Source organism: Cervus elaphus, chromosome 20, assembly GCF_910594005.1.
Source record: "Cervus elaphus chromosome 20, mCerEla1.1, whole genome shotgun sequence".
Classification (NCBI taxonomy): Eukaryota; Metazoa; Chordata; class Mammalia; order Artiodactyla; family Cervidae; genus Cervus; species Cervus elaphus.
Genome location: NC_057834.1, coordinates 52,030,333 through 52,046,069, shown reverse-complemented (window position 1 = coordinate 52,046,069; position 15,737 = coordinate 52,030,333). Strand labels below are relative to the sequence as shown.

Here is a 15,737-nt window from a genome sequence, read left to right as displayed (position 1 = left end):
GCTGTGTAGTTGTTGAGGGTGGGGGGCGGGTACAAACTATAGAAGCCACCAGGCTCTGGGTTGTTTTTGGACCTTTCTGAGTCTTTTCAGCCAAACTCATATCCCCTCTTATTGTGTGAAAACTTTGGCTCCCACGCTGGGACTCCAGAACTCAGCCTAGAGCAAATGTTGCCTTTGGGGGAGGCCGTAGTGTTAGTGGAGAGGGGGCACCTTCTCTTACCTGGCTGTCAGCCTCCGTCTTTCCTCAGGGTTAGAGGCTGCCTTCCTTCCAGGCAGGCAGTGGGGTCCCAGTCACCCCCAGGGTCCTGCAGGGCTGGTGGTGGCTCTCCAGACTTTCCACAGGGTGCGGCTGCTCACAAACATAGCCTTGCTTCCCTGTGGAAGCTTCCTGAATGCCTCCCTCTCTCCCCACATTCAGGACCCAGGAGGCCTGTCTGGCCCTCAGAGGAAGGGTGCCCCCCCCCCCCCCCCGAACTGTTTGTAGGAGGGGCCAGGAAGGCCAAGGCCACTGGCTTTGGAGCCCAGGAAAAAGCCACAGTCATAGGTCAGCGGGAGGGCTGCCTCCCTGCAGCCTTTATCTGAGCAAGTATCTCAGCACAGAATGTTCTGGTTGGTGTTTCTTGTACATAAATCTTTATTCCAATTGCAGTAGCTTTGATAGGAAAAATAGGGCCCATTTCATTATGCTTTCACCCTAATCAAATGTCTCTCATGCCAAAGCTCCCTATGTTTCTAATTTGCCCTGTTTGGATTGGGTTGAGGATGGTGGGCGGGCAGGGAACAGGGAGAGTTACAGATAAATGGATACCACCATTTACTTTCTTTTTTTTTTTCAATCAGAGGGGCAGTTTGGGCCTGTTACAAAAACTAGATCGGCATTTTACCCTGGGGGAAAGGGGAAGGGTAGAAAAGCAAAATTTTCAACCCTATGTAAGTGTCTAAGCCAAAAAATTTTGTGCCTTTGGGGAAAAAACAAAACACATAACAGACAAAAATGTTGCAGGGGAAAGTGGCACCTTGAGGATGGACAGAGCCCTGCTGTAGACTATACCTGGAGTCCCTGTCATCTCCAACTATCTCTAAGACTCTCCTGATACAGCCAGTGTGTATGAGCACACCCCCAGCTTAAACACACACACACACACACATACACAAAACCAAAACAACCCAGGAAACTACCCAGGATGTTGGATTTCTTAGAGGCCCAGGGGTCCTGATGCTGGTAAAGGTGACACACCTTCCTCCTTTGCTTGTGCTTCCCATCATCAGACCCCTTGATCCCCTGTCTTTCTCTTGTCTAGTGTCCTCTGTCAGGGAGGAGCAGAGTCCTTGCTCCTTCTGGCTTGGCCCACCCCTCCTCTGCCCCTTACCCCGTGGTTTGTATTGGTTTTCACTCATCTTTGTCATCTTCTATGTAGGTCCCATGACCTCATCCACCTTTGGTCACTTGTGGAAGTCACCCAGGTAGGAATTAAAAAGTTCTTTTTGGTCTGGTCTCTGGCTCCTGTGATTCTGGACTGATGCTGGGGCCACTGGAACTTGCTGTGGGGCCGTGAATGGGTGGCAGGAGTGTTAGAGGTTATCATATTTTCTGGGGGAATGGAGTCTTTCTGCAGGAAGCCACCGGGGGATAAATTGAGGGCCAGCCATTAGAACTAAAGCAATCTTAACATGTAATCAGATCTACCATGACAGGCCTCCTGAGATTATTTTGTTACAACTCTTCGAGAGAGTTTTTCAGCAAAAAAAAAAAAGATCTTCCTCTCAAAAAAAGGAGCCTGCCTCATTAGTCTTTGGTGCAAATCTCCTCCTATCAATCTAGTGAGTCCTTCCAGGACCCAGCCTGGGCCCCTCTGAGGTGGGAGGTAGCTCTGTGCCCGGCAGAGATCTGCCTTCTGATGAGGCTCCATGAATTTCCCCAAATGAAGCAATCAAGGCTCAAGAATCTGGGCTGTGGGGCAGGTAATCCAAGGATTAGGTATCTCTGGCTCTGGAATGCAGAACAAAGTTGCAATCCAACAGACGTCCCTTCCTAATCATGCTCGGCTTAGGCTAATATCTGAACCCAGTTAGCTTTCACTGAAGTGGCATGGCTGGCTGGGAGTGACGGGTGGGTGAGGGTTACAGATGTGTCTGAGAGAAAGAGGATGGTGTCCCAGGTGGCGCAGTGGTAAAGATCTGCCTGCGATGGAGGCAATACAGGAGACGGGGTTTCAATTCCTGGGTGGGGAAGATCCCCTCGAGGAGGGCATAGCCACTCACTCCAGTATTCCTGCCTGGGAAATCCCATGGACAGAGGATCCTGGTGGGCTACAGTCCATGGGGTCACAAAGAGTCAGACACGACTGAGCACACACACTGAGAGAAAGCCAGGGGGTACTGCGGACCCTCTTTCCTGCAGCCTCTGAACCACGACTTGTGGGTGATCACCCTGGGCAGAATGACTGGAGGGCCAGCACACAAGCTGCTTCCAAAAATTTAATAAATAATGATTTTTTAAAACTGTATAAACTATAAATTACCATGCAGTCCTTATAATTTAAAATAATTTACAGGTTGAGGTAGGGCGGGGCGCAGGAGAGTGTAGAGGGGAGCAGGGAGGGGTTGGGGGCTGCTGCAGATCAGGCTCTCCGCCCAGTCTTCCTGCTGAGCACGCACACGCAGGCCGTGTCGATCCGGATGAACCGCCAGGCGGCCTGCTTGTCGTCCATGGTCAGCGCCTTGACGAAGGTGTGGGTCGTGGTACAGTATGAGTTCCAGTGCTTCGCGTCGATGCCTCGGCACCCGCCGTCCACGGGGTTGGGGTCCCGGCACTTGGTCTCAAAAAAGTACTGTTTGAACACACTGTTGTTGATGTTCACCTCTCCCAGCACCATCACCTCCTTGCCCTTGATGTCCGTGGCGGTTGTCTTGTCCCCCACCCACACGCTGACGCTGTCGCACACCGAGAACTCCCCCCGGTGAAAGACGGGGTGGGATGACGACCGCTTGCTCCTGTGAGTCCTGTTGAAGGAGGCGGCCCCGCCCGCTTCCAAGTCCAGATCCTGAGTGTCTGCGGCCACAGGTGGGGGGTGCGCGCTGAACAGTACGCGAGGTGAACGCAGTCGCCGCTTCTTAAAAAGCTTGGGGTCCACAGTGATGTTGTGGGTCTGCCCTGCCACCCTGGCGGCTATCGGCCCAGCCGGGGCGCTGTGGGCTCTGCGGAGGACTGTGTCAAGGGAATGCTGAAGTTTAATCCAGTGGGCTTGAGGGATGGCGTGTCCAGCTGGGACATTGCTCTCCGTGTGCGGTGCTGCCTGTATGCCGATCAAAAGAGCTGTGATCAGAGTGTAGAACAACATGGACATTACGCTATGCACCTGGAATGAAACAGAAATGAGGATTATTCCATGGGGTGCTGAGTGTTGGATGAGGGTGGTTTCTGGGTCCTTCAGGGTTGACCTCCCAAGAGGATGACAAGGAGGCTTCCCCTGGTAGCAAAGCGCAAGGTGACCCTGGCATTTCAAACTGGGACCCTTCTGAGAGTGAAAGGTGATGCTATAACTAGGATCCTGTTCCACTATGATGACAGGCTTAAACAGGGCTGGCTCAGACAACCTGGGTTTCTGGGTACCTCATGTAAAAGGGGTGGGCTTTTCCAGGAAGGGATGGACAGAGTCCCAGAAATTCTGCCTAGTGGTGTGGTATGAACTTGGTAGCGCTGCTTAAAGAATCGTTTGAGTTCTCCATCTGCCAGTGAGGCAGTCACCATGGGCAGGTGGTGTGTGTGCAGCAGAATGGCTTGGGGAGGGTGAGTCTGACACCTCTCCCAGCGCTGTGCCCTGCCCAATGGTTTGAATCCCCTGGGAAGGCAGTGGGAAGGGCTGCTGGGGATTTGTTTTGAAGCCTCAGCCTTGAACCCACCCTCTGCAGGCAGGAGCACCAGGTCAGCTCTGAGATTTGATGATTGAAAATCCACAAACATGCCAATCCATGTCTGGCAAAAAAAAAAAAAAAGTATACAGCTCTGGGATGTCTGAGCCAGTCTGGTTATTCAGCCAGCGGTGCATGCCTGTAGACATGATATTGATAATGTTTTCTCTTTTCGTGAGTGATGTTTTTCAGCTTTTCAAATGCATTCACTTCACGTTTCTTGTTAGCTTGTGACTTATGTTAGGATTTATCATCTCCCTTTCATATGCAAGGAAAGTGATCCACAGACATGAACTAACAGGCTGACAGTTACAAAAACTGGACCAGAAATAGAATCCAAACCTGACCTCTTACTAAGCCAGTCTACCGTTCCATCCTTCCTTCCTCCTCTACTTTCTCTTTCATTCTTAAGTGTGTCTTTTCAAAAATTATTTAATTAAGTGAGAATAGACCAAATAGTGTAAATCATCTGTCCCCACTAGCGGTACAGGCCCCTCTTGAGCTCATGCCAGATGGGACCCTGCACTTAACTGTACAGACTTGCCTACCACTAACCACCCTCAGGGCAACCTGCTGTGAAACTAGCTCCGTTCTTGAGCTCACATTTGATGAGCTCCTACACACACTTGCAGATGTGTATCAGATGTCACCTCCTCTGGGAAGCTTCCCCAGATCTTCCTGGTAGGGTTAGAGGCACCCCCTAGACAGGGTATTAAACTTCCAATGCAGTCCCTCCCCCATCTCTCTCCCCCAGGTCATTCTGCTCTCTGCCCACTCTTCTAGCCTGGTATGAATACCATCTCTTCCTTGAGACCTTCTCAGATCACCCAACCAATAGCCATCTCTCCCCATTCTCAACTTCAGAAGTGTGTGTCTTCTTTTCTACTAAATCAGTGTAATGAAAAGAACTCTGCACTGGATCTAGGGTTAGGAAAACTCATTTGGATTCCTAGTCCTGCTACTTGTTAGCAGAAGAAAGCCACTTAATCTTTTCTGAGCTCTGATTTCCTCAGTGATAAAAAGCAGGCAATAAACACTATTTCAGGGCTTTTCTAGTGGCTCAGCAGTAAAGAATCCACCCGCAGTGCAGGAAACATGGGTCCACGGGTTTGATATCTGGGTCAAGAAGATCCCCAGGAGGAGGAAATGGCAACCCACTCCAGTATTCTTGCCTGGAAAAATTCCACGGACAGAGGAGCCTGACGGGCTTACAGTCCATGGGGTCGCAAAGAGTTGGACACGATTTACCAACTAAACCACTACAAACACTATTTCACAGGGCTGTTGTTAGGATTAAATAGGTGCTCATAAACCTATTTAATTCTGAGTCATTCCAATGTTCTGTGATCAAGACTTTGTTTTCCTCAATTATATTGCTGCTAATTCATTCTTGGAGCACACTTCATCCACATCTTTTCATAGCACATAGTCTTACTTCTGTCAGGCTTCTTTTCAAGCCTAATGATTTGAGACTATCTCCCCATTAGCTGTGTGCAAGGTCCTGGAGGGCAGAGCCTGTCTCATCCACCTGCATGGCTAGTGGATGAGATTTAATAGATATACTTTTTTGATGTCATGAGAGGCACTGAAAATGAGAAAAATACAATCACAGGGTGTTCTTGCTGGGGGGCTCCTCATCTGTTCTCTGTAATTGATTATTGTTAAACTAATTTTCAACTGTGTAAGTCTTAGAAAAATGATATAAATGTATGTGATTGTCTGGGGTGGGGGTGGGGGCGGTTATTGTCTGTTCATGATCGTCTCTGGCTGCTGACCAATTTTGTAGCATTTCAGCAAATTCATTTCAATGTTCTTAAGTGTTTACATTTACATGTCTGTTCTTTGAATTCTCCTTGGAATTGGTCATAACATCTTACTGGTTCTCTCACCAGTTAATTTAATTGAATAAAAGTTGATACTTGTTCATGAAAAAATAAACAAAAATGTTTTTTCTACCCCTTTTTGCTCTAGTGGTTTATGCTTAACCCTATTACCTCTCCTTGTGTTGTGAATCATGGTTTACTTGTCTGTTTCCCTCAGAGCACTTTGGAAGTGGTGCCATCTGAGTTTACTGGGGCCATGCGCAGTGCCTGGCATGTAGAAGGTCCTCAAACTCTACAAGGAGAGTGGGTGAGAGAGTGAATGGGGATGTCCGCAGCAGCTCACCATCTGCCTTCTTTCCACCATGACGCCTGTTTTCTTTTGGATGCTGTGCATATGACCACATGTTGCATTCCTAATCTGTTTTAAAGCAATGCATTCTTCTTCTCGGTAATGTGCTTCTCTTCAGCTGCTAGACAGCTCTTTGGTGAGATACCAAGAATAAAACCACCAAATTCTTTTCTCTTTGGTTACTTCAAAAAATGTTTGTGTTTTCTCCAGTTCTCCAGCCAGCCATGCAGAGGAGGTAGTGACACATCTGGCTTTTTGACCGTCACTGGTTCTGCAGGCTAATGGTCCTACAGACAAATATCCAGCTGATTAGTCAGTTAGCTGCTAATTCAAGGCTTTGGCTTTTGCTCCCTTTCTTGTTTCATTTCTTTCTGCTTCTCAGAAACATTATCTCTCATCAAGCAGATGAAGGGAGAAGAAATGAAATGGAAATTTATCCCTTTATATCCATATTAGTAACACTTAAGAGATAGGGAAATGAAAAGACTACAATATAGTCATCAAATGTATTTGATGTAATAAGGGACATACCGCTCCCTATTTCCCATTACCAGAGGCTCCCACCTCATTCTACAGTCTCCCCTTTGCTGAGCTCATCCTCTTCTACAGTCAACTGAGATATCTGTGCAGTTGATGCCCATGCCAGGATCTCTGGTCTAATTCCTCCCTTGAAAGCCAGTTCTGAACTTCCAGTTTCATGATAGGCAACTCCCCACAGGTGTCAACATTTTAAAAAACCAAGCTGTCCAAAACAAGAACCTTCATTCTCATAGTCCCCACTAGGACCACCATCCTCTCCTTTCTCCTCTTTATTCAGAAGCAGCTGGCCCATTTTGGGCCACTTGATGATTTATGAAAGTAGTTTCACAGCTACTATCTCTTGTGAGCCTCTCTTCCCGTCCTCCTAAACACGTTTCTCTGCATCTCTATTTTCTATTCCTGGAACCACCATTTGCTTTGTTTGCCAGCTCCAAGCCTCAGCTCCTCACTGGACTCTGCTTTTTCCTCTCTGCCTTTCATCCAGCCCTTTTTGTCTGTTTTAGCGTCACCTTTTGAAACTGTGCTTTTTGTCCTCACCTCTATGTTTCTGGTTCAGGTCATGCAACAGTCTCCCAACTTATGTCCTGGTTGCCTACCATCCCTGGTTGCTCCATTTAACTTCCTAAAGCACTACTCTGATCACATCACCATGCTCAGAAGATCCAGAGGTGAGCAGTTGTCTAGGGAGCCACTAGGACTGCTCAGCCTGGCAGATAGACCCTGCCTTCCATCTACTCCCTCCACATAGTTAGCATTCCTGGCAAACAGATCTCCTCACAGGATGTGCTGGCTCGGTGCTTCCCCACCGCTGCCCTCAGTTCAGACTCTTCTGTGCCAGGCATGCTCCCCTTTACCCCTCCCCCCCACCAACCAGTGCCTTTTCTGCTCCCCACCTCTGCTGGTCAGAGTCCTTCCTGCTGGCTATAACAGTCAACTTAAATGCCACGTCCATTGAGGAGATTTTCCTGTTTTCAGAGGGATCAACTTTCTTCCTTCTCCATAAAGGAGAAGCCTTTCCTTAAAATTCTCTTACAGCATTGTATTCTACTCTTATCCTCCCTCCCAAAGGGCAAAATCCCTGGAGGCAGAAATGCGTCCTGTTCGTGTTTTCCTGTGCAGGTGACCTAACCCTCACAAGGAGCTCCACCTCTTAAGAGTCTGAGTGTGAACAAGTCTCTTCCTTCTGTGTCCCTTAATTTCTCCATCTGTTTATGGTATCTTTCAACTCTGACCCTCTGAGTGTAAGCAATTATAAAGTTTTCTGCTCTGCCTAGAACGCTGCTGGTTCTACTCAACTGACTACACAGTTCTTAAAGTCTAACGCTGCTCCTCAATACACTGTCAAGGTAACCCATGGCTGTGGTGGTTTGTATCTGGTAAGTCATGTCCGACTCTTCTGCGACCCCATGGACTGTATCCTGCCGGGCTCCTGTGTCCATAAGATTTCCCAGGCAAGAATACTGGAGTGGGCTGGCCATTTCCTTCTATAGGGGATCTTCCCCACCCAGGGATCGAACTGCACCTTCTGCATTGGAAGGCAGATTCTTGACCATTCGGCCACCTGGGAAGCCCCTAACCTGTCTTCACTGAGGGTATTTGAACACAATGAAGATTTGCATCTTGAAGAGACTGCGTCATTGTTTCATTAAGATTTTAAAATGTCGCAAATATATCTCTCATTTGGGCCTTAGAGCAAAAGGATTTTTTTTTCCAAATTGACTTACTCCTAATAGTATGCCCCAATAATCTTCTTTAAAAAAATGTTTTGTTTAAAAAATAATGAGTAGATAAGAAAGAAAAGAAAAAATCAGTACGTATTTTGTTCTAGTGATTTGAAGTACAAGGCGCAGTTCACAAAAGAATATTCTCTCCTTGGTTGATGTGAACCAGGGAGGAGTTTTATTTATTTACTTTTAAAAACAACCTTTGAAGCCTTACTTCTGAAGCAGTGACAGTCCTCACTGGGGTTTCACTAAGCAGAGACCTGTGAGTAGAATGATTACCTGGGGAAGATGCAATTAGGGGCTTGCAGGATGGAACATGTTCTGTTTAATGTGTGAATTTCTGTGTTTGTCCTGCTCCCATGAGAATGGAAGATAAATGACTAAGAGTGCGGGGACCCGCCGGGGGCCTTCTTCCATCTATTCAAGGGCCACCCAGCTTCCTTGCCCTCTCCTGGACTGGAGGTACATTCTGTGGTTTTCCAGTCATTCACATACTCCAGTAATAAGAGAAATTTCCTGCACCAGGTGAATGATTTCACATAGGTGTTCTCACCTGAGTAGTTGGTGAAGCGGCTGGGCAGAGCTAAGTAACTGGTCCATCTCTGTGGCCGGGACGACCAATGGCACTGGAAAGCCTGGTGAGCGTGCCTTTGGACATGCCTTGTAAGGGAGTGAGGGAATCCCTGTCTTGGCTGGAGGAGTGCTGAGAGGGAGCTGTTAGTGATTCTCAGACTAGCGATTATATTGGTGAACCAGGGTCACGGAATGCTAGCTGGAGAGGAAATCCCTGTGGCTGAGAAAATCGAGCCTCCTTCTCCATCTCATTCGCCACATTAGAGTGTGGGTCAGGAGTCATTTTGTGTTTTACACTTGGCCTCCACTCCAAATGTAAACTGACTGCTGTCTTCAGCTCTAAAGACTGGGACACAGTCGGTTGTTGGGGCCTGCGTGGAGTGAGAGAGGAATTCTAGGGCCCCTCAGCTTCCCAGGGAGAAATCCCTGAGGCTGCCGCAGTGAAAGGCACTGACAGTATAAAATCCAGCTCCTCTGCTAGCGTCTCCCAGGCTGAATTTATTATGGGGAAGCATGAACTGGAAGGCACGTCAGAGCTGATCAAGTCCAGAGGTTCAGTGCATTAGAATCTGCGTTGATTTTAGCCCCTGGAAGGCTTATTAAACTACAGACTGGAGGGCCCATCCCCAGAGTCTCTGATTCAGTAGGTTTGGTGTGGGGCCCCAAAACTTGCATTTCCCACAGTTTTTCTTGGAAGAAAATCTATGACAAACCTAAACAGAATATTAAAAAGCAGAGGTATCACTTTGCTGACAGAGGTCCATATAGTCAAAGCTATGGTTTTTCCAGTATTCATGCATGGAGGTGAGAACTGGACCATAAAGAAGGCTGAGTACTGAATAATTGATGCTTATGAATTGTGGTGCTGGAGAAGAATCTTGAGAGTCCCTTGGACACAAAGAGATCAAACCAGTCAATTCTAAAGGAAATCGACCCTGAATATTTATTGGAAGGACTGTTGCTAAAGCTAAAACTCCAATACTTTGGCCACCTGATGCAAAGAGCTGACTCATTGGAAAAGACTCTGATGCTGGGGAAGATTGAGGGGAAGAGGAGAAGGGATGGCAGAGGATGAGATGGTTAAATGGTATCAATGATTCAACGGACATGAGTTTGAGCAAACTCCTGGAGATAGTGAAGGACAAGGAAGCCTGGCATGCTACAGTTCATGGGGTTGCAAAGAGTTGGACACGACTTAGTGACTTAACAACAACATCCTGTCCAATCCTTGAATCTTAGGGAGGAGAGAAATGGACCTCGGAGAGGCACGGTGACCTGGGGTTATGCAGCTAGTGAGTGGCAGGCTCTGCATGTGGGCACTTGGCACTGCTCTGCCTCAGCTGTTCTGGAGGTGAGAGGGCTGAGGCTGCACACACACTAACTGATGGGTCCTGGGCTGCATTTATTCAGCCTCCAAAATCAAAATGAAAATTCCGTTCAGCAGGTTGTAAGTTTTACCTTCCTGAAGCCATAAATCCAGATACCAGGGAGGAATTAGATGCTTAGTTATTTTATCTGGTTTATCAGGTTTTCTCAACATCATGCAGGCTTCATCCAAAAGCACTTAAAATGCCCATAACAGAAGTTTGCAGTCAGAAGCCACTAGCAGGTACGGGCACCTGTGGATTTGTCGTCTACTTCAGGGCAGAATGGAAACAGAATCTACTTGTCTGAATGCTTAAAGACATCTTAAAATGAATGAGAACAGATCATAATTACATCTTATCAGGTTATTGGGCATAATTGTCTCATTACCCAGCACGACAAATCTGGCAAGTGGGTCTTATTCTTCCCATTTTATAGAGAAGGAAGCTGAGACACAGTAAGAGTAAATAACTTGACCACAGGCAGAAGCCTGGTGGAAGTGGACCTTACCCTTGTTTCCAGACTTGGAGCTCTCCCTACCCTCCACTCCACAGGCAAGGGCATGAAGAGTGATCAGGGACCTTCAGTCTCTTAAGATCACTTGTTCAGACAGATCAAGAGCTGTGTGGAGGGTCTGACTGGTGCTGTCTGTCTACTGGAGGTCCTCTGTTCTGATTCTGTAGACAAGGGTGGCTCACTCTCTAATCATATCCCTGAAAACTGTGGGACCAGCCTGAAAGCAAGAGTGACATCCTCTCCAGACAAGCTAGGAGGGCCACATGTGGGGCGTCACTAGGAGCCACCCGGGCTCCTTCTGATTGACAGCTGGCACCAAAGTCCCATCCTCAGCCACAGGCCTTTTTCCAGCTAGCCCGGCATTTCTAGAACTAGCAACCTTGGTGAGGCAGATGCCCTGCGGGTACTTACCTTAGTGTGGCCAGGACAGAAAGCTGCTCCCTTGGAAAAGCCGTTATTGGGCCCAGACGCTGAGCTGAGCTTGGGTCCAGCATGCCATCCAGCCCCTTGGACTGCACGACCCCGGGCCAGGACTCTGTGGGAGGAGAGAGCTGGCATTAGATGGGTGCTTCAGTGCATTGTCTAGCAGATGGGTAGCTGTGCCTCAAGCAAGAGGAGAAACCTCATTTTCCTGAGTGCTGGGACTCTGCCAGCATCAGAGCCAAAGAAGCCAGAGCTCAGCTACTGAAATTACCAGGGGCCTGACCTTGCCCAGACTTGGGGCAGCACCCACGTCTCAGTCTGGTGCCAGAGCTCTTGGTATCTCCCTGGACACAGTCTATGGTTGATCTTATGCCCCATGTAGGTGCTTCTAGTCCACATCAGAGTCCGGCTCTACCAGGTCCCTAACCCAGCATCAAAATGGAATCCTTCTGTACATTATACACACAGATATAGCATACCCAACTCTGGACCAGTATACCTAAGGTAAATTATTCAGAAGATAAAGGCCTGACAATGAAGAACAAACTGGTGCCTTGATGAAACTCCAGACCAAGTCATGGTGGAAAGCAAGACAACCTGACCACTTGACAGATAACAGAGAGCTCTTACAGAACAAGGAGGACAATCTCAGAGATCAAACTTTAGCAAAGACACATTTTAGGAATCAGGAGCTAGGGAGTTGCTACAATGAGAGAAAAAGTTCTACTCAGTTTTAGGTTGTAGTTCGTAGAAGCAATGGTAGGTTTCTATTCCCCCTTTACCTTTATAAACCTTGTATAAGTAGGCACTGCATTCATTCATTCAACACTATTTCCTGAGCACATACTTCTGCTATGTACCAAATACTGTCCTAGGTGCTAGGGACCCAGCAGTGAATAAGATCAACAAGGTCTATACTCCATGGAGTTTACAGTCTTATATAAATAAACATAACATCTTATATTCTCTACATGCCCTGCAGGTAAGCAGGATATGATGATAGAGGGTGATGGCAGGGTGTAGTGAGGGGCCACTGAAGACACGATGCTCAGTGGAAGTGGTCTCCCATCTCTGAAGAAATGATCTTCAAGTTGAGATCTGAAAGATGAGAAGGAATGGGGGAGACAGCATTTCAGGCAGAATGAATAGTAAGTGCAAAGGTCCTGGGGGGTAGAAACAAGTCAAAGATGCTAAGCATGTAGAAAGAGACCTAAGAAATGAATGGAGAGAGAGAAGAATGTAGTGAGCAACTGTGTGTGCAGGCGTGTAGTGAACAACTACAGTTTCACCCTATAGGCAATGGGAAGGGAGCAGAAGGCTTTGAGCTGGAGGGTGACATGAGAGTTTTTACAAATGAGTGAGTCAACTGTTAATGTCTACTGTAGAATTTTATTGTAGGTGGGGATACCTCCCCCCCAAAGAAGGTCCGAAATGACACCTATATCTTTCCTATCTAGATTATCTTTTCAAGTCCTCAACCCCTCTTTCCCAGCATGCCTTTTCCCAGTGTGGATCCCCTCCTCAGTCTTCCTGCAACACCCACTCTCAGCTTGTACTACCGAAGCAAAGGTCAGTGAAACCACCATGGCCCCCAAATCCCTGATCATGCAGAGGAGCTGGATGACAAGGTGGTAGAAAGGGCCTGGAGTGATTTTCCTGCTGCTGGAAATTGTGAAATTAAGGACTGGGATATTATCTTTTCTCTTTCTTACCCACTCTACTTAAAATATCCTTTTTCTTCAGAAGTACCAGAAATAGCTTCCAAACCTCAGTTGGGGTTCAGGCCTAGAGATAAGCACTTACTCAAACACTAAAAAAAAGTTAGATTTTGTAGTAAAGACCTTGTTTACCCTGAATCAGGGTTGAACTGAGCACAGGACGGGGAGGACAGCAGGTCCTCCAGGAAGGAGGTGCGCATTCCGGGATCTGGTTCCATCGCTCATGGGAACAGGATCTGATGGATCAGGTCCACAAACCCTTCAACTGGGTGTTTGGCCAAATCTCACTCATCGCCAGATTGGAAACTGCAGAACTTTGTCCTGGCCCAAGTCGCCAAGTATCTTTAGGCATCTCTGATCTTTCTCCACAGATGAGGAACCAATAGGGATGCTAGCTAAGGTCCCTTCCAGCTCTGATCACCCATGATTCTATGGGCACTAATATTTCCAGCCTGCATCCATACTGAGCATCTAAGGAATGCTTTCCTTCCTGTCCATACACTGGGACTCATTTATTTCATTGATTAGACACTAAACTTGCAGGCACGGCACCAGCCACTGTGCTAGGTACTAGGGACACAAAGAAGAATGAGACATAAGCACAACGTCCAAGAGCAAAGAAGCTAGAGGTGAGGAAAGCAAATACCTGAACAGCATTTAAACACAATGTGCTAAGTATGATAGATAATTCTGACATGATGTGGGAAACATAGCAGAAGGAAGAATTAGTTTTATCTGGCCAGGTCATAGGGGAAGTAACATCTGAGCAGGGTTCTTAAGGATAAATAGGGGTGCAAAGGGAAGAAAGGAAGGAAAGCTATCGCAGAGCCCCAGAAGTTCCACATGGCTTAGGCGGGGGTGTTGGGGAGGGTGAGAAGAGTATGTGGTGCTCTTATGCAGCAATAGCAGGAACTTATGAGCTTGCAGAACTCACTGCTGTGGCCTATCTGCTGACTGTACCTTCCAATGTGACACAGCCCCTACTTTAATCTAGGGAACCATCCGGGAAGTAACAGTGACTCTCTCTGAAAACATTCTATGTATTCCACTATATGCCAGGGTGGCCTCCAATCAGGCTGATTTGAAGGGGAGGGATGGTCGATCTAAATCAAACATTCCACAGCTCCTAGGCAGAACCACCTTCTTGGGGCATGGGCTGTAGATCAACCACAATAGCCCCCTTTGCATGCCAGGGTTCCCTGCCAACCACATCTAGATGTCTGATTGCTATATTTGAGACCCTGTCTTGTATCTCCTTTGGTCTTGTCTTGTTCAGTGTAGGTACAGGTAGCTTGCTACTGGAGACAACAATTTCCTGCCCAGAATACTGAAATACTAAGTGATTGTCATAGATATTATTGTCATTGTTCTTAGTCTCATGCTAGTGAAGGTTGGGGCTCTAAAATTAAATCTGATTTAAATATTACCAATTTCTAATGCAATGATATTAGGAACAAATAGCCCCAAATGCGTATCTATTTTTAAAACCTTGTCTTTTCTCCTGCAGTAATCACTTAATCAGAGAGATTTTTCACTTTTATAAATGCATGGAAATAAATCCCAGCTCATCTCAGGACCAAGTTCTATTCCTTCTTCAGGGCATGAAGGAATACTACTGTAATCTGGTATTCCTTCTAGACCAGGACAATGCTGGGTCTCAGATATTTCTTCTAGACCAGGATAAGGCTGGGTCTCAGGCTTTAAAGCAGTGTTTCTCAAAGTGAGGTCTACCATAATACTAGCAATATCTCAGAATTTCTTAGAAATGTATATGCTTAGGCTCTACTATAGGCCTAGCCATGCTTAGTGAAACCCAGCAAATCTGAATTTTAACCCCTACTGCTGATACTGATGCATACCTAAGTTTGAGAAGCACTGTTTTGGAGGGTTCCACTCTGGACCCCCTCCAACTGCAACCTCCCCCTGGGGTGAGAGAGCCAGGGCTGAGAGTGACAACTCAGAATCAGAGTACTTCTGCAGGCTGCCTGCTTGACCATAACTTTCCACATCACAGTTCACATTATGTCTAGATCATGCCTCAGAACCCAAGATCAACCAGCCTTGAGTCAGCTGGAGCTAAGGGTTCTTCTGAAGACCCCCTGAAGTTGAGCATGTTTGTATGGCCCTCTCTGTTTACACTTGTCTCAGCCTCCCTTTCACTCTCATTAGGTCTCAATGACATTTTGGTCAGTTTTGAAATACAAGCTATATTTTGTAAAGCTTCCGTGGTGACCCCAAGGAAAAGTCAGGGCTGAGAATCATGGCTGCACAGGATGAATGGGAAACTTGACACTGGCTTTGATGAGCTAGCAATGAAGGAAAATGATCAAGAAATGAATATGTCTCAGAAAATATGAAGTGCAGGTATGGTCACACCATTGGCAACAAGAATGTGTGAGCATATAGCTCGCAGACTCTTGAGGGGATGTTGTCCCTGTCTCCCCTTCCCACACTCCATCCCCAGAATTATCTAGGTATAATTGACATTTGTGAATTTTGAAAGTTTTTTTTTTTTTAACTCCTTGCACACCACTTAAAATGTTCTTTGGTTTTGGAGCTATGATTAGCTTATTATCAAGTCCAAGGACTATTTGCTGACATTTTTAATTCCAAGCACTGGGGGATGCTTGACCGAAAAAACTTCTTAGACCATTCATCCCTCACAGGTGCTGGGACCCAATGGCTAGTCCTAAAACCAGCTTATATCACATCAAAATGCTAGAGTAGCTGGCGCGAGCTGCAGTCCCCCTCCCTCCTGGATTCCACCTGCTGGAGTTCTGTGAGCTGGGAAAAC

The 15,737-nt window shown here is 47.0% G+C and overlaps 1 protein-coding gene across 5 annotated transcripts in view; it reads right to left on the bottom strand.

Moving 5' to 3' along the window:
* Nucleotides 1-2,465: 2,465 nt before the first annotated feature.
* Nucleotides 2,466-15,737, bottom strand: part of NGF (nerve growth factor) — a 55,992-nt gene continuing 42,720 nt past the window's right edge. For 4 of the 5 annotated variants that reach the window (XM_043878101.1, XM_043878100.1, XM_043878102.1 and 1 more), the window contains exons 2-3: nt 11,214-11,337; nt 2,466-3,359 (exon numbers count right to left, since the gene is read on the bottom strand). In XM_043878101.1, coding sequence (XP_043734036.1) covers nt 2,622-3,347 — 726 coding nt within the window. In that variant the 5' untranslated portion in view covers nt 3,348-3,359; nt 11,214-11,337 and the 3' untranslated portion in view covers nt 2,466-2,621. The remainder of the gene's footprint in view (nt 3,360-11,213; nt 11,338-15,737) is intronic. The other variant, XM_043878099.1, reaches the window with a different exon arrangement.